Source organism: Bactrocera neohumeralis, chromosome 2 (assembly GCF_024586455.1).
Source record: "Bactrocera neohumeralis isolate Rockhampton chromosome 2, APGP_CSIRO_Bneo_wtdbg2-racon-allhic-juicebox.fasta_v2, whole genome shotgun sequence".
In the NCBI taxonomy this organism is placed as follows: Eukaryota; Metazoa; Arthropoda; class Insecta; order Diptera; family Tephritidae; genus Bactrocera; species Bactrocera neohumeralis.
In genome coordinates, this window is record NC_065919.1 from 68,627,569 (window position 1) to 68,654,828 (window position 27,260).

At 32.4% G+C, this 27,260-nt stretch overlaps 2 protein-coding genes across 5 annotated transcripts in view; one reads left to right on the top strand and one right to left on the bottom strand.

Moving 5' to 3' along the window:
• The window catches only part of LOC126752169 (autophagy-related protein 16-1), a 246,266-nt gene extending 226,177 nt beyond the window's left edge, over positions 1 to 20,089 (bottom strand). For all 4 annotated transcript variants that reach the window (XR_007665968.1, XM_050462779.1, XM_050462801.1 and 1 more), the window contains exons 1-4: positions 19,570 to 20,089; positions 19,119 to 19,392; positions 18,846 to 19,008; positions 6,651 to 6,739 (exon numbers count right to left, since the gene is read on the bottom strand). Coding sequence is in view for 3 of the 4 variants with exons in the window: in XM_050462779.1 (XP_050318736.1) it covers positions 6,651 to 6,739; positions 18,846 to 19,008; positions 19,119 to 19,392; positions 19,570 to 19,666 (623 nt within the window). In the remaining variant the exon portion in view is untranslated. The remainder of the gene's footprint in view (positions 1 to 6,650; positions 6,740 to 18,845; positions 19,009 to 19,118; positions 19,393 to 19,569) is intronic.
• A 2,771-nt stretch (positions 20,090 to 22,860) lies between these two features.
• On the top strand, positions 22,861 to 23,760 carry LOC126752105 (uncharacterized). The gene has a single exon (XM_050462672.1). It carries the CDS (start codon positions 23,025 to 23,027, stop codon positions 23,427 to 23,429), a length of 405 nt encoding a protein of 134 aa, XP_050318629.1. The 5' UTR covers positions 22,861 to 23,024; the 3' UTR covers positions 23,430 to 23,760.
• The last annotated feature ends 3,500 nt before the right edge of the window (positions 23,761 to 27,260 follow it).

Below are 27,260 nucleotides of genomic sequence, written 5' to 3' on the forward strand. Positions count from 1 at the left end.
ACATGGGTGACAGGATGAAGAGCGCACCGAATGCTGGTGGTGAGTATCGTGAGGCGAAATGTCAGTATGTCAAAATGACGCAGGCGAATTTTACGAGACGGATGCAAATAACTTTTACTTGTGTGTGTGTGTTTTAAGTTGTGAATTTTTAATTTTAATTTTTTGTTTTTGTTTTTTTTTGCGATTTTTTGTTTACATTGGCAATATTATGAATGGGGCATGAGGTGTTCAAATGGCTCACAACAACGTTAGCGCTAAATCAGAATATTATTATTTTCGAAATCAAAGGCAAATAAGTGATTGTGATAAATTATAAAAATAACAATGAAATGAGCGCATGCAATTATACTTACACACTTGCAAACAACCGCGCATGCTAGCAGTTGTTGGCATGCACATACATACATACATACAGACATGAAAAGGTATGCAACTATGTTTTCTAGCACTATAAATTATAATTTTTATGTTGAATTTAATTATACGCCACTCATACCAAGTTCGCACCCATCACACATACATATGTGTGTATATACATACACGTACGTATACTTATATACTTACATATTTACGTTTGCCAATGATAAATAGGTGTTTAATAATTATGGCATGTCTATAAAATAGTACCAATACCAAGCCAATTACCAACCGTAAACCGCTAAATATGATAGGATAAATGTTTTCAAGCAGACTCTGAGCACATGCAGGAAAACCCATAAATATTTTTTTAATTAATACAGTAATGCACATCTTAAGGTGGTCCTAAAATGCAGAGGGAAAGCTTCACGTACAATATTTGAAAAGAAAAATTTGTTCTTGCTTAGGTAGGGTGGTCCACAAAACTTCAAAATTCTTTTTTAAGAACCACCTTAATGTTCAAAATTAGTTTTAATTTTAGATTAAAACGATACCGACAAAGTACATATTAAAAAAAGGGCGGTCCAAAAATGTTCCGATTTCTTTTTTAAGAACCACCCTAATTTCTTAAATTTTTTTAACTGACATGCAATGAAAAAATTATATTTTTATTTTTTTTTAATTTCATTTCATTTACGCTATAATTGAAATTAATATTTTATTTTATTTTTTTTAATTGAAACACGAAGTTTAGTCGGTCTATCACTTTAAAAACAAAATCGGCTGCTTTTTTATAAGCACAGAAAAGCCAATTTGTGTCTTACTCATTAAACTTAATAAATTAAAAACTATAATTATAATTAGATAATATAATTTAGTTTACTACTTACTAAAAACATAAAAAAGCCAAACTGAAAAAAATTCCGAACGAACGAAAAAGACCGAAAAAAAAGTTAAGAAAGTATAGTGGTAAGGTTTGCGTGGCCACGAGTGTATGTTGGGATGAAAGTCGAAAAGAGCAAAATCAGGAACCACACAGTACTTTAACTGGATTCTAAAAAATATTTTCATATACGCGAAAATTTAACAGTTCTTTAAATGTCTGAGCTTGAACTACTATAATAACTAATTTTCTTTCAGTTAGCAATTTACAGTGGCCTAAATAGCTCACTCATAAAGTTCTAGTCAGCCATAACCTAGAATAATAATAAAACAAGAAAAAAATTGATCTCAGCTGCACTTCGGCAATAATACCATTCAGTAATTCTTATAGCAAGAAAAGAGTATACTTATAAATATATTTATCTCGATTTCGATTGGTCAGTTTGAATGTCAGCTAGGGCTTTTGTGGTCCGATTGGGAGATTAATAGCGTTGCCTCGGAAAATAACTTATGCCAAATTCCGTGAGGATATCTTGATATAAAAAAAAATTCCATACAAGGACTGAATTTTAATCGGCCAATTTGCACTGCACTTGTATGCTATAGCTATCCAATATCGGTGGTTTCTATAAATGAGCAGCTTCTTTGGACGTGAGCAAAATTTCAGACCGATATCTCAAAAACCGAGGGGCTAGTACGCATATGTATATACAGACAGACGGACTTGGCATCAGTTCATTTCCGACATTTCCGTCTGGGTGTTACAAACTTCGTGCTAAACTTGATATTCGAGGTGTGTTCAAAAAATAACGGGAATTTTCGCTTTTTCAAAGAAAACACATTTGTTCATTCGTCTTACACTTTTCAAACTCGATTTTGGGTTGGCCTTTAGCTCTTTTAGCGAACTATCTTGAAACCTTTAAGGTTCGCTTTATTTTTAGAAAAAGGAAAAAGTCACACGGAGCCAGGTTTGGCGAATATGGAAGCTGGGGCATCTTTACTGCTTACAGCTGAAATTTGTATCGTAATTAGAGGGCATATAAATGAACATCATTAAAAAATTTTAGAGAATTGGACTCTCCAAACCTGTTCGGTGTATACAAAATATTACATAACTCAATATAGACCGATGCTTGATCGAAAAAGCTTCTTAAGGGATTACATGAATTTACGGTTTTCAAAAAAATAAATATTCTACTTTCTTATTAAATTCCACAAGACCTCCAGAATATTGTCCCAAATTTTCAAGTTGATCCGAGTAATTGTTGCGGAAATACAGGCTTTAGAACTTGTGCGCTCGAGGCTAGCTAGGCTAAGTCTTTAAAACGCGGCTTTTTATTGATAACTACTAAACCGATTTTAGTATAGTATGCAATTCTTTAAGACTTGCTCGAAGGATTTTTGTTTTTTCGATTACAACTTTTTGAAGAAAATATCGCGAAATTTTCACTGAAAGTACGGTAGTACGGTAACTATACAGATTGACAGATTGCAAATTAAAAGCTTGGACGGTAGTCGACCTCCAGGAAAAGTATTTTAAAGACGGATGCGAAGAAGTACATCAAACTAAATGGAAACTATTTTGAGAAATAAATTGATGTTTTTCTTTTTTTATTTAGTAAGTATTTAAAGAACCGCCCTCGTGTTTCAAATATCTCTTGTACTTTATAACGTAAACAAATGGCACAAAATTTTAGTCATTTCAAAAATATTAATATTGAAAATTTGTAAGCGTCAAAAATAAATAAATTCAAGGGACACACATTTTGAGAATTAATTACATGTTGGAGAGAACTCAAAAATCATGTTTATATAGGTATTTGTTTAAAAATAACCTTGTTGGCTACAAATGGGAGGAAATCAACAAATAATTATAAACTAAATTTATAATGTGATCTAAAACACATTTGTCGATGTGCCATAAATATTTTATTTTTGGAATCGGGGGAAATTTTGTAATGGCGAAAGAAAAGTTGAAGCAATTTGCTTGAATGCCAATTTTCTAAATTAATTAATATATATAATACAATTAATATGTATTATACTTAATTAATTAATATAAAAAGTAAAAAGAAATTTTGAGCATTACCAGATTTTATATACATATATAAGTAACTTAATTGTGAGCCAAAGGTCGAAGTATAATAAGAAGTAAAATCGAAAATAAGAATTCACGAGTACATTCTACAGAAAATATTTGAAAAGGTTGCCACTTGTTTGAAATTTTGATATTAGTGCGAAATTTGTAGTTAATAAAATCATATTAAAAGTTTACGAAATTAAAGAGCTTTAAAAAGGCTGACTGCAGGAACTAATTTTTAAGTGGGTTGCCACATATTTCAAAATTTTATTTTCATTAAATTGATGAGATGAAAAAAATTTACATTTCAGCATAAAGAGTTTTAAGAGCACTATTTATCGCTAATGTTTTCAGGAGTGTTACCACCTGTTAGAAATTTTCATATTCGTTGAAAATTTAAAGGTTAATAAAATAGAAGATGCCTAAGAAATTAAAGAGATTTAAAAAGGCTGACTTTAGCAAATAATTTTAAGTGGGTTGCCACCTATTTCAGAATTTTATTTTCATTAAATTGACAAAATAAAAAAAATTACGTTATGGCTTGAAACTGAGGAGGGTTTAAGATGTTTTCAAGTTGGTGTTGCCACCTGTTTTAAAATTTAATATTCGTTGAAAATTTTAAGGTTAATAAAATATACATAAGATGACTAAGGAATTAAAAAGTTTTAAAAAGGCTATAAGAAATAATTTTTAAGTGGATTGCCACCTATTTCAAAATTTTATTTTCATTAAATTGACAAAATAAAAACATTTACGTTATGCCTTGAAACTGAGGGGGGTTTAGGATGTTTTCAAGTTGGTGTTGCCACCTGTTTTAATATTTAATATTTGTTGAAAATTTTAAGGTTAATAAAATGGAAGATGTCTAAGAAATCAAAGAGATTTACAAAGAATTTGGAAAATAATTTTAAGTGGGTTGCCACATATTTCTAAATTTTATTTTCATTAAATTGAAAAGACAAAGAATTTACAGTATGCTTTCAAGCTAAAAAAGTTTAAGAATACTCTCTATCGATAATATTTTCAGGAATGTTGCCACCAATTTCAAATTTTAATTTTCGTTATAAATTTGGATGTCAATAAAATATAAAATGTCTAAGAAATTTAAGAGTTTTAAAAAGTTTGACTGCAGAAAACGTGTTGCCACCTATTTCAAAATTTTATTTAGTATTTATTTATTTACAAATTGACAATATATGTAGATAAATCGAGCTCAAGAGGTTTCAGAACACTTTCTATCAATAATTTTTTTTTTAATGTGGCTACCTGTTTAAAATTTGTATATTCGTTGAAAATTTTTAAGTTAATCAAATCCTATAAATTAAAAAAATTAAGAACTTTAAAAAAAAGCTGAAAGTATAAAATAAATTTCATGCGGGTTGCCACCTAAGGTTAAGGTTATTTATTTTTATTTATAAATCAAAAACTTTTAAATTGAGCTTTTAAGCTAAAGAGTTTTAAGAATACTTCCTACCGATACTCTTTTTTTTAGAATATGGCAACATGTTTCAAATTTTTATTATAATATGTATAATTTACATACACATTTTTGAATATGCTACCAAACTAAAGGGATTTAAGAAAACTGGCTTTCGAAAATATTTTAAATAGCGCTGCCAGCTTTTTCAAAATTTTAATTAATTAAATTGATAAATGAAATACTACAAATCGCCGACAAAGGAAATTTTTTTTTTTGAAAAATGCACCTGTTTTTTTTTAATTTTTTCGCCAAAATTTACGACCCGAAATCTATCAGGGCTTGGAAAGTAACGAAGAGAACAAAACAAAGAAAAAAAATATTATACTTATTTTATTTTTATTTTTTTTCTGCTGCTCGGCAACAATCATTCGCATTCACCAACATTTTAATATTATTTTTGTTTCGTCTGTATAAAGAAATAGCTTCGTCGGCCAATCAGTACAATAATAGAAAGATTTAAGGACGGAGTGACGCGTAAAACGATTTATGACACAATAAACGCAATTCCAAATATAACAAAAAACAAAACATAAGCACAAAAAATAAATGCTAAAAAATGAATATTGATAAATATATAAGTACGTATGTATTGCTGTATACTTATAAAACCGTTTTATATGCAACAAATACAGTAAATGTATGATAAACAAACAATAGAGAGAGAAAGAGGGAGAGAGAGAGCGGGCGAGCGAGCATAAAACGTATACATTCCACACATTCCACATGAGACCACATTCCACATGAGTTGTTTTTTTTTTCTTGTCTCCAACACACATGTTGCCAATGGCGCGCGTACAACGTTGGTGAATTTGCTTATTATTAAAATATGCATTATTTATGTTGCTAGAAAGTTAATTAGTTTTTGTTTATTTTTTTTTTTTTTGGCTGAAATGTTTGTTTGCTATAAAAATGTACGGGAGACACTGTTATATGACGCTTTAGTTGTATTTTTATTTTCCCACAACCGCAAGTGATTAGATAGGATATTAAACAATGAGAAACAATGTGTCCATCAACCAAGTGATAAGAGCCAAAAAAGTGATTTTCTTTTATTGTAATTATTTTTTTATAATATTTTGATATTTTTTTTTGTTTTTGGGAAAAGTACATACTAGCAAATTTAATTGAAATTTGAATTTTTTCTTCGAGCAAATTTTTTTACTTTACTTAATTTTGGAAAATATTTTTTTTATAAATTCTTTTTGAAACATATTTTTTTAATTAATTATTTTTGAAAAATATTTTTTTTAATTAATTATTTTTGAAAAATATTTTTTTTTAATTAATTAATTTTGAAAATTATTTTTGGAAAATATTTTTTTTAGTTAATTACTTTTAAAAAGTATTTTTTTAACAATTAATTAAAAAAAAAAAAATTTTAGAATTCATTATTTTTGAAAATTTTAATTAGTTATTTTTTAAAATATTTTTTAATTAATTATATATGAAAAAAATATTTTTAAATTTTTTAAATTTATTTTTGAAAAATATTTTTTTAAAATAATTAATTTTGAAAAAATATTTATTTTGAAAACTTTTTTAAATTAATTTTTTTTTTTTAAAATATTTTTTTACAAAAAATCAATGAAACGCTACTTGTTATTAAAATCATTAATCAGTAAAAGAGTAGACATTTTTATTTATTTTGCAACAATTTTAAATATAATACAATTTTTTTAACAAAAGAAATCAAGAAAGATATTTTCTTTAAAAAGCAGATTTCAAAAACACAGTTAATTGTATAAATTTTAGCATTTTTTAAAAAAGAAGAATTTTTTCGATTGTTTTATATTACAACAACAGCAACAAAACAAGAACAATAACAACAATTCACACACCATACAAACTCACCTAAGGAAATTCTCGTTCTCCTCGTTCAATTTGTCGGCATCCTTCGACTTGTAGCGCATCAAACGCTCCAGAAGGCAGCGATTCTCGTCCTGCAGGGAAATAGAAATACGTTTAGTAAACACCTTACGCATTTTGCTTAGCACTGTTTGCAATTTTTAAGAATTTTACAAGAATAAAATTAAATTTTTTCAATAATATTTTTATTTAATTTTCCAGCTTCGTTGATAACAAATACAACACTAATAATAATTTTTTTTATTTTTAGCAGATTTTTTTAAACTGTCTAGAGACAGACTAAACACCAATTAAAAAAATTAAAAATCTTCAAAAATAATCCGTGAAAAGTGTGAAAACGCGTCGTAGGCGAGTAAAATACGAAAACGAACGAATGCAGCGGAAAAGCTAACTGCCAGGCCATAGCTACCAACCAAACAGCTGGAGGCAACGAGAGGCACGACCAAAGCATACACACACGCACACACAGTGGAATACTGAAACAATTTTAGAACGTGCAAGTGAAAAATCTAACGGAAAATGTGCTGAGTAAGTCAAAACAAATATATATATATATTATGTTTGTATGTATGTACGTAGGTACATTTTGACATGACGCCTGGTGTCCCGGTGACTAGGTTGGTCAGTGGGTTGCTGGTCAATTGGTTAAGAGTTTGTTTATTTTGCCATTGAGCGCCATTTGTCAGCTGATGGACCCCGCGGTCAGGCTATAGCTATGTATGAATATAGGTAAAAGTATGCAAAAGCCTGCGCAGTCAAAGACATGTTTGTATGTAAGTATGTGGCGAAAGCTAACCTTTGGCACATGTGTGGGCGCGGTTGTGCGTGAGTGCAAATAATTCGACGATACGCAACAAAGCTTTGATAAGTTCAATTAATTAACAAATGCCGGTAGAAAATAGGTGTGTGTGCTCCCCACCGAAAGCGGTCGATGAGATTTTTTACTTAACTTTCAATCGATCAATAGCCAACGAATTATACCATATCACGGAAGGAAATAAAAAATAAATTTAAAAAAAAAAAAATAAAAAAAAAAAAAAAAAAAATAAAAAAAAAAAAAAAAAAAAATAAAAAAAAAAAAAAAAAAAAAAAAAAAAAATTAAATTAAAAAAAAAAAAAAAAAAAAAAAAAAAAAAAAAAAAAAAAAAAAATTTAAATAAAAAAAAACTTTAAGAAAAATTAAAAAAAAAATGTTTAAATAAAAAAACACTAAGAAAAATTAAAAAAATAATTTAAAAAAAATTAAAAAAATAAAAAATATTGAAAAAAATAAAAAAATAAAAAATATTGAAAAAATAAAAAAATTAAAAAAAATTAAAACAAATTTAAAGAAATTAAGAAAATTTAAAAAAATGTACAAAAAACTTTAAAAAAATTAAAAAATAATAAAAAGTGAAAATAAATGCAAAAAAAAGTAGTAGCAGCTATACGCTATAGTGACTCGATCTGAACAATTTTCTCGGAGATTGCCCCTTTGCTTTGGATAATAACCCATGGCAATTTTGGTAAAGATTGCTCATCAAAAGGAAAATTTTTCCATACGAGCACTTGAATCTGATCCTTCAATTTGTATGGCAGCTATATGATATAGTGATCCGATATCGTCAGTTCCAACAAATAAACAGCTTCTTGGGGGAAAATGAACTGATCCAAAATTTCAGATCGATATCTCAAAAGCTGAGGAACTAGTACGCATATATACAGCCGGGCATGGCTAAATCGACTCTGCTCGCCACGTCAGTATATACACATAATTTATAAAACCCCCATCATTTTCTTCAGGGTAATAATAATCTCGTAGCAGACTAAATAAACCCCGTTCAGGGTATAAACATTTTTAATATTATTGTCATTTTGCTCTTTGCACATGAAATTTATCACTGGGTATTTTTGTCTGTGAATTTTTAATAGTATTAAATTCTTTAAAAACACAAAAATATCCAATATTGGTTTGCACTGTCACTTAGGGAATTTTATTAGGTATATAAATTTAATAGATAGATTTTCGCTACTTAAAATTCATTCAAAAATAAACTCAACTAAATCAGTCACTTTTTCGTGTATATGGAGACCATATATCAAGTAAATATATACTAAGGTATATAATATCAAAATAAAACTGCGAAGAGAATTTAAAAATAAAAGACACCAGCGAAAGCAATATAAATGTATCAACTCGCTTTAGTATATTTTTTAAAGCATTGATAACTTTTTAAAAAAAAAAAAACGCATAAAATTTGCAAAATCTCATCGGTTCTTTATTTGAAACGTTAGATTGGTTCAAACATTTTTTGAATATTTCAAATGTTGATTTTGCTTTTCCATTCGGAAAGTCCAATTTTGGGCAACTTTTTCGAGCATTTCGGCCGGAATAGCCCGAATTTCTTCGGAAATATTGTCTTTCAAAGCTGGAATAGTTGCTGGCTTATTTCTGTAGACTTTAGACTTGACGTAATTTTTAAATAGTCTATTAAATCGCATGATCTTGGTTTAAATCCCGAAAAATGCACTGTTTGGTGTGGTTTGTACGCTGGTGGAATCATTGGACCGTATTTTTTTCAAAGATGCTGTTGGACGCAACGTTACGGTGAATGGCGATCGCTATCGTTCGGTGCTAACAAACTTTTTGTTGCCAAAAATGGAAGAACTGAACTTGGTTGACATGTGGTTTCAACAAGATGGCGCTACATGCCACACAGCTCGCGATTCTATGGCCATTTTGAGGGAAAACTTCGGAGAACAATTCATCTCAAAAACCCGTAAGTTGGCCACCAAATCATGCGATTTAACGCCTTTAGACTATTTTTGTGGGGCTACGTCAAGTCTAAAGTCTATAGAAATAAGCCAGCAACTATTCCAGCTATGGAAGATAACATTTCCGAAGAAATTCGTATTCCGGCCGAAATGCTCGAAAAAGTTGCAAAATTGGAAATGGACCACCTAAGACGCAGAGCGGTCAACATTTAAATGAAATTATCTTCAAAAAGTAAATGTCATGAACCAATCTAACGTTTCAAATAAAGAACCGATGAGATTTTGCAAGTTATCAAGCTCTTAAAAAATCACCCGATAGAAGAAAGTGAAGAGCTGCATAATCGCGTGCTGGACATTGATGGGTTTCGGATCGTTAGCTGGCACTCAATGTGTTGGCTCTGAAAGCCCTATAAATTACAAAGCGATGCGCAGAAATAAACTTCAACACACGTACACACATACAAATGTGTGTATGTATCGTATATAGCATTAAAGACACACATATTTGCATACATATGTGTATTTGTCTATATGTTTCTGGTGGGTGTTACATGCGCAAGCCTCGTCCACACCAACGGCTGTCAGCAATTTGATTAAACGCGCACCGCTAACTGTAAACGTATGGTTTTATTCATAGTTGTAGCATCAATTTTCAATGTCACGCAAATATTGTGAAATGAAAAGTGAGTCTGACAGCAGTGAGAAATTATTATTTTCCTATATCACACATTTTCTTTGTAATTATTTAGTATGGGCGCACATATACATATATAATATACATACATATATATATTGAATGGAAAGTAATAAATTAAAAGTATTATGGTAAAAAAATTGTTTTTTTTAATTTTCAAGTACTAGTTATGAACTAGTACAAATTGGACCACTTGCCTTAACATTTCAAATTTTCAAAAATATTTCTCAGACAGTAATTTTTAATACATATTACAAGTCCCGACGTTTAATTTGCATTCAAAAAAAATCTCAGTGTGTGAACAAACTCTTCATTTGCCCAATGTGGTATGTTTGTCACAAATATTAAATCTTGAGCGTAAATTTACTTATTAATTAAAATGTATGACTATAATTTAATGCAACCGCGTGAGTTGGAATTTATCCAAGTTCATCATCAACAAGTGGGAATGTAAGCGCTAAATTTATGTATGTACTCAATACAATATTAAGCATTAGAGTGGGTCGACAAATTTTTTTGAAAGTGAAAGACTTGTTTGCGTAAAAATTTTAGCTTTTCTAAGAAATGTTGTCAGTATATACGCAAATTAGTCTCTCGGTTTTTGAGAAATTATCTGAAATTTTGCACACAACCTTCCCTTCCCAAGAAGATGCTCATTTGACTGGTCAAAATCAAGTTCTTTAAGGGGTTACATGGGTATACGGGTTTCAAAAAATTTACAACACCTCTAGCATTATTGTACTAAATTTTCAAGTTGATCCGTGTAATAGTTTCGGAGATACAGCCTTGAGAACTTGTGCGCTCGAGGCTAGCTAGGCTAAGTGCGCCGTCTTTAAACGCGTTTTTCTCGAAACTGTGTTTTTGAAGTCGGATGGCAAGATTTCTCGAGAACTACTTGAGATACAGTTCTTAAAGACTTGAACGAAGGATTTTTTCGATTACTATTTGAAAAAACAAAAAACAATTTCGCAAATTTGTTTCCTTTGTCCAAGCTCTAAGTTAAGGTTTTAACAAAAACACGTTTCTTTCACTTTCCTAGAGGATCCTGTAAGGAGTTATGCTGCCAAAGCGGACGCATTTTTTCCGGGGGTCACCGGAAATGGCGACGCAATGGCCGAGTTTAAAATTTTTTTTTTTAATTTCAGAATTTCTTTGTTAATAGTGTATGTTTGTAACAATAAATAATTCTAATAAGATATTTCAGTTTTTATTTAAGAAAAAATTGTGAAAAAACGCTGTTTTTTGCCCGATTAAACCCACGTAACTCCTTAAATTTCGGTTCTGCTAACGTTTTTTCCTGTTTTATAATTTTTTTATTATCCAAAATTTTCAAAAAATGTTGTTGTTGTTTTTGTAACTAAATTATATTTAATTAATAATAATAATTTAATCAGATTTTATTCTATTTCTTTTCTACTTCTATTTACTTCTATTCAGCGACCCGTCCTAATATGCATACAAAGTCTTTAATTTATTGGCCCAAGATTAATTATTAGCGAGTATAGCACATTCTTTCACAGAATGTAATTTGCATAAGAATTATACAAAAGTTATAAAAATTTTCTTGACTTTCTCAGCTGTGACTGCTTCGCTCACCATAAGCATGCGTTCTCACTGAGCAGGTTTTTGAATTCAAGTTGTCATAAGTATTATATAATATATTTGAAATAGTCAATTAGCAGGAAGTTAATATAATTAACAGTTAAGATTTGGTTTGAACAATTTTTCACTTATGTAATCGTAATGTATTTGAGTTTCTACATTAAATATTGATTTATTGAATTGTGAGACATTTTTTCAATATATGTAAGTAGCTGTGAGGAAGCTAATAATCAGCAGTTCTACAGAGTGTGTGCACTTTTTTCTGTTATGATGTCAGCTGCAAGGAGGGATAGCGGCAGCTTTATTGCAGTATGGAATTATCGGCGTAAAAACTCAGCAGCGTTGCCGGCAAAAGCGAGAAATAAATTAGAAAGCTAACGGTTCTCAATGCCTTGTAGAGAAATATATATGCATGTGCTTAAGTATGTATGTTTATTAGGGTGGGACAAAAAAGTGATTATTTTGTTGTTTGTTACTGAAAAATATGTTCTTTGACACCTCTGAGAAAGTCTCTCTTAGTGTGAGCTATTAATTGTGACGAGAAGATTCTTCGCCCTACAGTTTTCTAGTTTTTTCTTAAAATAATCTTGTTTTATAACCACCCTAATGAAGAATATATAAGAATAAAAAGTTAAATTAAAAAATACTTTCAGATATGCATAATTGAATGCCAAACCTATTTACTCACTTACTACAATTGAGTGCTAGCTGCTAATTGTCATTAGACAGCGAGGGCCAATAACCGATATGCAACCAAAGTGGAAACGCGCCGCCTATAGTGCAGTAGAAAAGGGTGGTTCAGATGCAAATTTATAAAGAAAATAGAAAAAAAGCAAGAAATTTTTTTTTGGTAATAATGAAGCTACTGGAAAGCTGGCAACCAGTTTTTTACCAAACGTTGAATGAGCTAGATGCCAGGCATTTTCAGTAGCAAGTAGCAGTGTGGAATGGACACACTAACCACCTTGGTAGGGTGCAGGGCCCATCTAAAACCCCTGCCGTACTTTGGATCCGGCACCCAGTTGCAATCCAACTCCGCACTCAACTGGCAAAGTGTCATTTCTTCGCGTTCTAACCATAACTACGACGCTACTCCCCGAGGGACCAATCGGTATGAGCAGATTGGAGCGAACTCCAAAGGCTTCTACCAGAATTGAATCTCCGGTCAGATTTCGTATCCGAAAGTACTACCAGTTGAGCCTACATACTGTTCTGGACTGGTGACCAGGGGTTGGTCTCATACATACACCTCTCATACAAAAACTAACCCTGATTCCCTTTTAAATGCCTTCGTCGCCTAAATAATTCACGCGCAAACGATCCTAACTGTACAGCATTCCGACTAGTGGAGATCTAAACGTCCATCCAGATCCCTATTGTCCGAGTGTATCGTGCATTCTGTAATTACATAAACCCAATTAGCACCCCGAACTATGAGATAGGTGTCTCTGATCCAAAAATGCATTCAGAGGTCCATACCCTGTAAGCAAAAAACGCAGACTTAGACAGAATCTGAAGCCTGAGTTACCCGCAACAAACCTAATTTCTCAGATGTACTCGTAAATCACTCGACCGTTAGGAGTATTGTGCCAACGGTCTTGCCACCCAAATCTGACCTTATAATCTAGAAGCATCCTGCTCCCTAGATATCCCTCCCTCTCCACATCATCATGTATTTCGATACAACCGAAGTTAATGTTCTTTCTTGTTGTTTAGGTATCAACCACGGAAAATATTTTTTTATTTTCTTTAAAAATTTTACTGCGTATTTTTAAAATATGTATACTTTTCCCTTAAAATTAAAAAAAAAAAAATTACACGGTATTTTTTTTTTTTCATTTCCAAAAGATCGGCTTTTTAAAACTGTCACACTGCGTGTGCCCTTAATATGCCGCTTTTGGCACAAAGACATAACAATTATTGCAGTGTTATTACTTAAAAGTAAACTCCCCAAGCCTAGACACTCACTTAACGTAGCAATTCCCTCATTTCTATCGCCCTGTATATACTTTGTTTTGATATTGCCTATAAAATTGAAAACGCATGTACTTGTGCAGCAAAATTTTCAGCCGGCGACGCCTCAGTGCCCTTGGTGGCATAAGCAATTTACGAAAACTCATTACGAATCGAATTTGTCAGTTGAACATGGAAACGCTTGTTCAACATATGTATGTATGTATGTCGATATATATAGATGTATGTATGAATGTGCATGTCCATATGTGTAAACAAGTAAGGAAGGGCTAAGTTCGGGTGTCACCGAACATTTTATACTCTCACATGGTAAAGTGATAATCGAGATTTCATTATTCGTCATTTAAATATTTTTCAAATACCGTATTTTTGTAAAGTTTTATTCCGCTATCATCATTGGTTCCTAATGTTTATACTCGTATTATACAGAGAAGTCATCAGATGGAATTCAAAATAGCTTTATATTAGAAGAAGGCGTGGTTGTGAACCGATTTCACCCATATTTCGTACATGTCATCAGGGTGTTAAGAAAACATTATATACCGAATTTCATTGAAATCGGTCTAGTAGTTCCTGAGGTATGGTTCTTGGTCCATAAGTGGGCGGCGCCACGCCCATTTTCAATTTTTAAAAAAAGCCTGGATGCAGCTTCCTTCTGCCACTTCTTCCGTAAAATTTAGTGTTTCTGACGTTTTTTATGAGTCGGTTAACGCACTTTTAGTGATTTTCAACATAACCTTTGTATGGGAGGTGGGCGTGGTTATTATCCGATTTCTTCCATTTTTGAACTGTATATGGAAATGCCTTAAAAAAACGGCTCTGTAGAGTTTGGTTGACATAGCTATAGTAGTTTCCGAGATATGTACAAAAAACTTAGTAGGGGGCGGGGCCACGCCCACTTTTCCAAAACAATTGGGTCCAAATATGCCCCTCTCTAATGCGATCCTTTGTGCCAAATTTCACTTTAATATCTTTATTTATGGCTTAGTTATGACACTTTATAGGTTTTCGGTTTCCGCCATTTTGTGGGCGTGGCAGTGGGTCGATTTGGCCCATCTTCGAACTTAACCTTCTTATGGAGCCAAGGAATACGTGTACCAAGTTTCATCATGATATCTCAATTTTTACTCAAGTTACAGCTTGCACGGACAGACGGACGGACAGACTGACGGACAGACAGACATCCGGATTTCGACTCTACTCGTCGCCCTGATCACTTTGGTATATATAACCCTATATCTGACTCTTTTAGTTTTAGGACTTACAAACAACCGTTATGTGAACAAAACTATAATACTCTCGTTAGCAACATTGTTGCGAGAGTATAAAAAAATCACACTCAGCAAAAAAAATCATTCATGCATTTGTTCACAGGTGGTTACTGATTTGGCATGATCGCGCAAGATACGGAAGAAAGTGGCAGAACAACAACAACTAGTTCATTGACCGGCCCAAATCAGCTGTACAGCTGTTAATTACAAAAAATTGTAAGGCCAGCAATAAATGTGCAAAATAACGGCGCAAAAATAAATATATAAATATATACTACATACACGATAATATAAATACATACAAACATAAAAACACATGAATAAGCATACATTATAGTAAATATATACTATGTATGTATGTATGTAGATATGTAAATTTTTATGTAGCATAATTAAAAGGATGAAAAATTAATACGCATGTAAGTTTATTTATACCCCAAGCAGGATATATTAAGTTTGAAACCCTATAAAATATATATGTAAGTACATTTATAAATGATCAGCATGTTGAACTGAGTAGATTTAGCCATGCCTATCTGTCTGCTTGTATTACGCAAACTAGTCAACAATTTTTGAGATATCAATCTGAAATTTTGCACACGCTGTTTTGTTCTCAAAACGCTGCTCATACGTCGGAACAGGCGATATCGGACCACTAGGGCATACGTTCCCATGACAGTGAGCCTACGTAACCGAAACGGAGCTGGATTTTTATATCCGCTCAAGAACTGTCAACTTGTCAGAATTCTGCCTCTACAACAACAACAACCACTATTCCATATATCTGCTTCACAGACGACTGATCGATCAAAATCCAGTCCTTGTATGGAAAACTTTTATATTTGATAAGATATCTTCAAGAAATTTGAAATTATAATCTATTCCAGGATAATCCAAGACTGCGGTACAATCTCCGAGGAAATTATAAAATCGGATTATTATAGCATATAGTATATTATTATTATATATGTATACATATTTTTCAGATCGGACTATAATGGCATATAGCTGTCATAGAAACTGACCAAACAAAATCAAAATAAAGATCTTTTTATGCCCTTTTGAGCTATAAGAAATGTACCTGTGAAGGGTATTATAGCTTCATTGCAGCCGAAGTAAAGTTTTTTTGTTTTTAATATACATTTTAGTAATTAACATAACAGTAATGTACATATGTATATACACATATACATACATGCGTTAATTGATCGCAATAATCGCCAGAGCAGCAACAAATATTAATTCGTGCAAATTAGTTTTAATTGAAATGCCCAAAACATATTAGGTTCATTAACCGCTATGTTCAGAGCTTGTCTTAAATAAAGCATGGCGCCTTTCTGATTCCAAGTAAAAGTCCGTTACTATAACAATCGGTCTACGCCACCGCAACAAAATGCGGTTTTATATGCGGCCACGGTCTGTCAACTGTTGTTGTTGTTGTAGCGGTAACATATCTACCGCCCAAAATCTTTCAAACGACAGCATAGCTTAAAACTACTTGATAAATTATTTTCAAATTTCATTTCTTTAAAATACGAATACCTAACCTCAAAGTGTTCCGCAACAAGTATATTGTTTTAGATGTTATTATTGTTTCCTATATCTGATTAAACAGAAATTGCTAGGGTAAAAGTTCGTGCTGTTGTTGTTGTAGCGGCAGAATTCTGCCGAGTTGACAGTCCTTGGCCGTATAAAAATCCGGCACCGTTCCGATTAAGTAGACCCGACTGTCGGGGTAAAAGTCTGTCGTCGTCGTTGATGAATCTGGGTCATGCCGTTATGTAAATTAAACTTTTTCGAAGCGCAAATTATATTATTGTTTTTTTGAAAATTTTTATTTTCGTTCAAAATATGACATAACAAGTTTTTAAGCGAAATATTGTATGAAAATAATAGATTTTCTGATATATGTATTTATAACGGTTCAGAGCTGAATTGAACGCTATTTGATGGGAAATTTAGACTTTCAAGTCAGTTCTTCAAAACTGTTATTTTTTATAATTTATCGTAATATTTTTGAGGTTATCTTCTAAAACGAATGCCAGTAGATCGAATATTAGCTAACAAACTTGAATTTTAACGTTTTACAAGCTTCTCTGAAACATGTATTATAATTTCTTGAAACATTTACTATAAGAATATTTTTGGGGTTATTTTCTGCAGCTGGTGTTATTGGAGTGAAACAACTTGCTGGAACACTACTCATGAACAGTCCTTTTTTTGTAAATAATATGGATAAAACTTCGAGAGAGAGCCTTTTGCACTACAACAACAGCAGCTTTCAAGATTTTAGAATTCCATACAAGCCTTACTTTTTTTAAGTACGAAACTAGTGATATTTAAACGATTATTTTTTCGTCGAAAAAAATCGTTATATTTGTAACATTTTTCAACTAACTATGATAACCGATAAGCATTTTTTGAAAATTTCCTTTTCGACCGTTTTCTTTAAAGTTCACGACAGCACTACGGTATGCAAATGAAGCGCTATGTAAATCGACAGCACATCAGTCATTAGACACCAATATGATTACGAGATAAACTTATGCATAAATCAAAAAATATTAATCAACGCCAAAAACAAGCAGGTCATCGACTACAAGCGCCAAATAATTCGCTGTTTTGATATAGAGATTATGCTTTCGATATGATTGCTTATTAATTTGACACTATGTATACGAACACGCTTCTACGAAAATAACGAAATAACTACATACATACATGCATTAATATGAATGGTGATATTTTATCAGCTGTCAGCCAAGTGCTCCATTGTAAATGAACAAAAAAGTGAAAGCGTCAAAGCATATCTAACAACAAAATATGCATACACACGTTAAAATAATGTATATATGTATGTACGTACATACATATTGATATCTTATCAATTACGAAGCGTCAGCGTGGGTTATAAAAATATCATAAATAATAATGAGGCGATATAATAAGTTGACGCTGCTACTAACGAGCTGTAGAAGGGGCACTATTGTGCAGACTTGTTAAACAAAAATTAACGAAAATACATACATACAAACATGTGTAACTCCATGCACATACATGCATATTTATTATAATTTAATGATTGAAAACTCAATTTATTCACAACCATATCGGTTATGAAAATGTATGTAGCTGCTAATGACTCAAGTAATGAAGGCAATAAGCACTTTTAAGCGAGTATGCGCGAAATATTAATTTTTTTACTCAGCAATCGCACAAATGAAATAATTAAAGTCGAGGCAAGCACATATTTCACCTTTTTTATCGGGGCACTTTCAATATAGTGGAGAATAATATTAACAATTTAGAATAAATACACACGATTTAACGGACTTTTTATAAAATAACGCAAAATTTTAAGATGAAAATAATTTTTCAAAATAAAGAGTTCGAGAACACCCAAAAGTAACAAAAGAAAGTGGATTTCAAAATGAACAATTTTGAATGAGACTACAGAGTGTTTTTAAGCACAAAAAAAACGTAATTAAATATTAGAAATTATAATATTTGATAATCATTTCACTACTGATTAATTATAAAACGTATTTTATAATTATATTTAATTAATAAAAAACAATAAATAAACAGACAACTGTTCAAGCGGAGATATGTAACTGCTATGAATCACGCGGTTATTTACAGAAATGCTTTAAGCGGTGCTTGAGATTTAAACATTTTTATATATATTTACATAAGAAGATGTATAAGTAGCAATTTCGCAGACCCCGCTATTGCCATTAATATTTTGCCGCTTTGTGTATTTATTATAAACATTATTTGCTGCGAGCAAATAGAATTAAGAAATTCGATCTTGATGCCTACAAGTATGCGTTCAAACAACTGAACTGCCTTTCGCACAAACGTTTTCTTCAATGCGATACTCACCTGCACACCACGCAGTTTCTCCTCCAAAGAGCTGAACGCCAACTGGAGCGCAGTATGTTCATCCAGCAATGTCGTATTAAGTTTCTTTAACTGATCCAAACTGGATTTCAACATTTCTACTTCTGCACGTAATGAATTATTGGCCGATCGTTGTTCGTTAATACTGTAAAAAATGCACACAAACACAAATATGTTAGACAAATTTGTTTTCTACCTTTTATGGGTGTAATAAAATTGGTTAGATAAATCGTAAAATTAGATACGAATACGCACATTAGATCTTTTTCTGCTATCTGCTTTTTCTGCTTCTCCACGCTGAGATTTAAGTCAACAATCATTTGAGAATTTTCTCCTTTACGTTTATGTAAATCAGTCAATTCTTCCTGTTGTGCCAGTAGTTTCTTCTCCAGCGCTGCAATGGCTAATTGTGCGCCGGTAGCATCTTTACCGCCACCTGTTGAAAGTGCTGTGCGCAGTTGCTCATTTTCAACGGAAATTTTTAAATTTTCTGCTTTCAGCTGAGAAGCCTGATCAATTAAACGGTTATCTGGAATAAAAACGGAAAGCATTAAAAAAAAACAGCCACGCATATTAATTATAGAAGCGGCGAGTGTTGTTTGTGATTCTTATCAATATATTAGCATACAATGACTAATAACCATTTGGATGCTTTGATATTGCAAACTTTGCTCTGCCTTAATATTTGCACAGATTTTTTGCTTACTTTGCAGAATAATCTCTTTTCCTCTGGTTTCATTGCGATTTCTGTCGCGTAAGCGATTAGCGATACACTGACGCCAAATCGGCTCTTCTGTGGACATCTTTGCTTAGGTTATTGTTGTGTGTGGGTGGGCGTCTATACACGCTTTGCCGGAATTTACATACACTTTGTAGTCACTTTTACTTGTGACGCTTTAATCCTTCGAATGCGTTACAGTGTTGCTTTCTGATCCTTTTTGTTTTGATTGTGAAAGTTTCCCTTTGGCTTGTTCACGCAGGTCGTATGTGTTGTTTTGTGCTAAAAACGTTTGCTCACAGAGACCAGTTGTTTCAACACACACTTTTCGCTTATAATTATCACAAATTACAACACATTTTCAATATCGCACTTTATGCCCTCACACAACAACCACAGAGAGTTGCACTTGCACCATATAGGATATAAATCGAAACACTCCTTTGTGAAATTGATAAGAAAATTAATAGAAAAAAAACTACGGAACGAAAATCACATATTTGTTAAGTTCCCACAAAATTTGTTTTGATGTTTGACAGCTGACTGGGTGCACGATATGCCACACAACAGGGTTGCATCAGTGTGTACATTGTGAATGAGAATTGTTTACATGACATGAGTGGCGAATTATTGGGATTGTGTGACAAATATTTTAAATATTATTTATAAATATATTTATTATTTACTTTTTTATGAGTGAAGTGCAGAAACAACATAACATTAATAAAATTTAGAAGAAAAGTAAAATATTATTTCAATTCAATTCAAAGAAAACTTACGTGAGTGGAACAACTTTTGACAAATTCACTAAATTGGGCAACATCTATAAGTTGTCAGAAAGCATTTAAAGACGTTGTTCCCGGTTAAAACGGTATCAGCTTCCTGTGCAAATCACAAAATTACAGAAATTAGAAATTAAATTGTTATTTTTGATTAAAGAAGTGCAAAATTGAGTGCAATAAAAGGTGTAAAGTGAGAATGAGTTGAAATACTCGGTAATTGTAAAGACTAAAAGTGTTTTTAAATAAATTCTCGGCAAAATGTGTTGTGAAAGTGGCTGCGGCATAAATTCGTCTGTGTGTGTGTTCGCAGACATTTCTTCCAGATTTCGGGTGAAGTATTTGTGCAACCGCGTCAGTTATAGCCGGCTAATATGCCGGAAGCTATTCCTGCTAGTTCCGGATTTACTTTCAGTCCACCCACAGGTAAGTCCATTTACAGCATAGTATTTGAAAATTGATTGTATTATAATATAATGCGGATGAGGTTAGAAAGCTTTGCGAAAAGCAAAAAATGCATGCCCTAACTACATAGGTAGTCCGCGTGTTCTGTTCATGCTGAAAACATATGAACATACGTATGCAAGAATAATATACAGTTTATGTATATGTATGTCATTTGAAGATTACAATGCGTTTTGCTATTAACTGTGCTATAACTACATTTTATAACCTCAAATATGTGCTCGCTGAATGTATAATTTTTTGAAAAAAATAATAATACATTTGTAACTAACATAAATTTTGGTAACTCAAATAAAATTTTAATGTTGACTGAAAGAAGTGGTCGAGGAACTGTAATATTAATATAGATATGCGTATAAACAAAAAAAAAAGTAATTAAAGTATTGAAGTGCCGAAAATAATCTCAAAATATGTGCTCGCTGAATATACAAAATTTATAACTAACACAAATTTTAGAATCTCAAATAAAATTATATAGTTGTCCGAAAAAAGTGCTGCACTAGAATATTAATATGGATATGAGTATAAATAAAAAAGTGCTAAAGTATTTAAATGCCGAAAACATCCGTCATTTGCGATTAGGCACGAGGCAATAATTTTCCAAATAACAATGCTCGGCCTCATGTTGCTAGAGCGTTTAAAAACTATTTGAAAAGCAGCGAGAGGGGAGTTTTACCTCACCCACCCAAACCTTGTCCCTTCTGACTACCATGAAATAATAATAAAAAATAAATAAATTGAAACCCGAAGCGAAGTTTTAATAGAAAAATATTTTATTGGACAATTTAAAAATCAATCCATAGAAGATTTTGGAAAATGATTTAACATTTATTTAAGAAGTTGACAACCAGGAGATTGGTGTGCTTAGAAAAAAACTATCTCTGGCTCCATATTTACCGAATATTTATGACAAATTTTTTATTAACAATACTAATTAATTTTTAATAAAAAAAAAATATTTAATTTAATTTATTATTGAATTTTTTTTATTAAACATATTTTTTCCATTTTCCATATATTTTAAAAAGTATCCTTATATGAGCATATGCTACCGCGCAGCTACATATACTGCTGTTGCATTAAAATATAATTGTTGTTTATCAAGATTTTTGCCATTTAACGCCAACAATAATTCAGTATTGAAATTGCCGCCTACGCTTCTACGTACACACATGTATTTATATATAGAATATATATATATATAGTCAGTTTTAATACTTGTTTTTGCATCGCAAATACGGAAATAAAAATAGTGAAAAAAGTTAAAATAAATGTATATTGTAATAACAAATAACGAATGCAATTACGCCAAATACATTTTAGACGCGTTCCAGACTCACGACACCACAAATAACAAATGTAGTCATAAATAATTAGTTTGCAAAGCACAGCAGACGCGCAGGCGCAAAGAAATGGAAGCAGACGCGTGTTGGCAACCGAAAAAAGCGAAAAAGTAGCAATGTAAACAATACGTCGCTTAGCCAGGTGTTGAAAAAAATCACGACGGCACAGCTAAAAATAGACAGCGCGTAAAAAGTAGCGTTAGCTAAGTGTTAGCCATGAGTCAGGCTTGGCTTAATAAATATTAGGTATTGTTAGGCTAATATACATACACGTGTTATGAGGAACCATATATTGACGCGTCATAATTATACAAAAAAGCTTGTATGCCAATTATCTACCGCCATTATATTTATTTACTACACAAAATTGCCGCCTCTGCGCTTAGCGAACGCGCTGTTCCAACGTGTCGAGATTTTCAGCTTATATGGCGCGGCTGCTTGTTTTCGAACGCCATTTGATTGGGCTCGACAAATTTCTAAGGTGTTTGGCAGAAATAAATATGTAAAATAACAGAAAATGAAAACAAAAGCGCGAAAAAACAGAGCAACACTCAGATGTGGGCGCAAGCGTCAGCAACATTCAAGGCAACAACAATTTGCGAAGCCTCAAAGCAAAGTTTTTTGTGTCCATAATATTTTTTCAGACAATCATCATAAGCTGGTCGAACAACTTTCGCAGCGTTTCGATATTTTAAAATAGACAAAGTGTGTGATTTTCACAGTACGGTTTTAGAACGCCAACCAAGCACACAGCGCGCAAAGAAACGGAGTAATAAAACAACGCGTTTAAAACGATTAAAGGACCACAGTGAAAAATATACAAAAAGGATACAAATCGCACCAATAATTTAAAAAAATGCCATTAAAGAAGAAGGACGAATATATACCCATCAAGTGTGAGGGTTGGAATGGCAAATTCGTGTACAGTAACGGTGCGGCGAATAATGTTTCGAAAGTGCGCCGACACAATCAAAATGTCACCGATACCTCCAACTTCTATGGCTACAGCAATGAACCGATCATTCTGCCCGTGAGCTGGGACGGCACATTTGCCAAGAGCGGCGAGACACGCATACAACCAGAGCGCAATCGTTCCGACGATTCAGAATACTTTCAGTACAATACGGAACCCACAGTGTTGCCAACGCAATGGAATGGAGAATTCCAGCTCGATCCCAATGATATACGCATCAAACCCGAGCGCAATCACTCGGATCCGCGTGACTATGCGGAGGCCAACCGTTTCAAGCGTGTCAGTTAAACGCATGCAGCCATGGCTTGAAGCATTTGGTGGTTCTGGCAATTCGGCACTGAAACTGTTTTAAGTTTTTTTACTAACAACGTGATTTTTTGAATTACTAAGCATTATTACACACAGTTTTGCGCAACGTGGCTTGTTACTTAAAAACATGGCGTTCCATATATGAGTAATTTTTTGAATTCGTGCCATTATTCTTTACGAGTTCTTACCCAAACAATTCACTGATACTCACTTATAACGGTGCTAAAGAAAAGTGTAAAATTTTTGAGATTGTGATTATATTTATCCAAAAAAAATAAATAAATAAAACTACTTTCATAACTTTTAAAAAGGACTTTCATAACTTTTAAAAGGAGTTTTGCTACTTAGTTAACAGGTGTGATGCCTTTGAAGGCTCTACAAAGATATGAAGTATCAGTTCTGAATTAATTGAGTGCTAAGGTGTCATATTTTTTTAATTGTAAACTAATACGAAGGAAAAAAATTCAACAAATCGACAAACGAAACTCAAAAATATTTGGGAAATTTTTTTTTTTGGTATTATAACAACAACAAAGCTTACGCTAGCAATAATTATATGATGAGATCATAAGATTCAGACTGTCATAAAACAAAAACATGTTTTTTTCCTCCACTACACGTTGGACAGTTTGTTAATTTTGTTATGTGCCATCAAATTTGTCGCGAACTGACAAGAAAAAACAACAATTTTCGATATTTTATTACAAATCTTTATTATCGCCTTCAAAATAGGCTGAGCCAATACATTTATGCCAACGCTTAATCGAATTTTCCATACACAACAATATAGCTGAGCTGGCGTTAAGTGCAGCGACTGGCTTTTAATCGCTTCCATTAACTCATGGGAAATGTCACAAGTAGCAAATCTAGTGAATACTTTAGCTGAGCGTTGACGCTCGTTTCGTGTTTAGCCAAAAAACGTGTGTTAAAATCATGATAGAATGTAAGCGAATTATCGTTGTGAAAAATTCATGAACTTTCTGTCGACAAATCCGATCGTTTGCGATAAATTGCTTCAAGAGACGCCTTAAAATGGTCGAGTAGTATTCCTAGTAGTAGTATGATGAACCACACCACGATAACCCTAGTTTACAGTCAATTTGCTATTGAAATGTAGAGACTGCTCTTGATTATTTTGAGTTGCCAAACCGAAAATGACAGTGAAAATTTCCAAACACGTAGGTCTTTTTGTGTTGTATCCAAGGGGTCAAATCACCACAATTTAATAAAATAACAAAAATAGCTGTTCGTGTTGTAAAACTTTTCCATCTCAAATTCATAATCAGGACACCTCAAATATCCCATAGACCTCTTAGCACATCAGTCGTAAAATTTTCCCTTCAGATTTGCTGAGTAGTGCATTCAAAGAAAACGAGGAGCATCCCCTTGAGTTATGACCGACTTCTATGCGATTTTCGGTGTCCGTTCATTTTTGAAATGCCATTCGCTAGATTGTTGGACAGTTTTGTTGTCATACTTATAAACTCACGTCTCTTTATCAATAGTGTTGCATTTGATAAGTGTAAGGTCCTCAGTTACATTGTCATATAACAAATCTTTTGCGACCTCTACTCGACGTTGTTTTTGAATGGATTTGATTCAGCTGTTTTAGTACAAGCTCAGCATTGACATGCTCGTAGGCAAAATGTGTTCCTTGAAAATTTAGGAAAATATTATAGAGGTTTTGTATTTTAAAGAGCTTGAATCGATCGAAACGGTTTCGAAAAAGCGCACAGTATTGTTTTAAGACAAGATATATTTGAGAATATTTACAACATATGCATTACTCTATGTTTAGGTTATGTCGAAGAATGTTTTTATTATTATGATTTATTCAAAGAACTTGATTTCATCGTTAGACTAAAGTTTTTTTTATAATCCATACATTATCTTTATAAAATGATTCAAATAACCACTACAACTTAATTGACAAATTAACAGGGCCTCTCTCCTTATTATAAATATTTGTGTAAATATTGTAACTGGTTTTATTTGTTTTTTATTATTATAATAACAGTGCGTCAAGTGTTCTAAACAAAGTATTGTATGTGTGCTCATAGTCTGGTTTGTAGAATATATCAATCTATTAGAAATATATGAATGCTCCTTTCTAGTACCGAAACGTTCAGATGTTTGGAAAAGGCCTCTGGTGACCGGGTTTTCCTATAGGAATGATATGCTTTCTAAATGTCGTTTTGACAATTTTAAAAAATAGTAAGACTATTTAATGTAAATATCGTGCTAAAACCCATTGGTCAAAATATGTTTACACTCTCGCAACAAAGTTGCTAGGGAGAGTATTATAGTTTTGTTCACATAACGGTTGTTTGTAAGTCCTAAAACTAAAGAGTCAGATATAGGGTTCTATATACCAAAGTGATCAGGGTGTCGAGTAGAGTTGAAATCCGGATGTCTGTCTGTCCGTCCGTCTGTCCGTCCGTGCAAACTGTAACTTGAGTAAAAATTGAGATATCATCAAAGTGAAGCTTGGTACACGTATTTCTTGACTCCATAGAAGGTTAAGTTCGAAGATGGGCAAAAACGGCCCACTGCCACGTCCATGTGCAAAATGGCGAAAACCGAAAACCTATTGTCATAACTATGCCATAAATAAAGATATTTGAAATTTGGATCGCATTAGGGAGGGGCATATTTGGACGTATATTTTTTTACATAATGGAAAAGTGGGCAAAGGCCCCGCCCCTTACTAAGTTTTTTGTACATATCTCGGAAACTACTACAGCGATGTCAACCAAACTCTATAGAGTCGTTTCCTTCAGGCATTTCCATATACAGTTCAAAAATGGAAGAAATTGGATAATAACCACGCCCACAAAAACAAAGGTTATGTTGAAAATCACTAAAAGTGCGTTAACCGACTAATAAAAAACGTCAGAAACACTAAATTTTACGGAAAAAATGGCAGAAAGTAGCTGCAACAGGCTTTTTTTAAATTAAAAATGGGCGTGGCGTCGCCCACTTATGGACCAAAAACCATATCTCAGGAATGACTTGACCGATTTCAATGAAATTCGGTATATATGGTAACCATTTTTTAACACCCTGATGACATGTACGAAATATGGGTGAAATCGGTTCATTTCAACAACCACGCCTTCTTCCAATATAACGCTATTTTGAATTCCATCTTATGCCTTCTCTGTATAATATATAGTACATTTAAACCAATGATGATAGCGGAATAAAACTTTTTATCTTTAGCAAATACGCAAAAGCTTTTGAAAAATATGAAATGAATTCTGATAATGAAATCTCGATTATCACTTTATCATGCGAGAGTATAAAATGTTCGGTGACACCCGAACTTAGCCCTTCCTTACTTGTTTTTTTTTTCATTGTTTTCGTATTAAAAAAATACATTTCTTTAACAATTAGTGTGTTTTGTCTTTTAAATAAATCATATCACTCTTATTGGAACACCCTGTATAAATATTTATAGTCATATTTTATAACCATACTTAAAGTAACTATCAAAATCATAAATACAATAACAAATACCTACAATATATGGTCTAATATCTATCACCTCTCTCGTAATTATTTTACAATGTATTCCTAACAGTTATTTGTTGTTGCTTTCTTCGACGTAAGTGCAATATTAAGGAGAATAAAGAATTCGTAAGTTACTAACTGCGCCCTATGAGGAAGAGCTAATATTATCTGGCATGGTGTGCGACAGTATGTCCCTACCTCAACCAGAGATATTCAACCTAAGCTCCAGACCGTTATTAACCATATACTAAAGATATGTTTAATATACTAAAGATATGTTTAACAAGTTTACAGCTG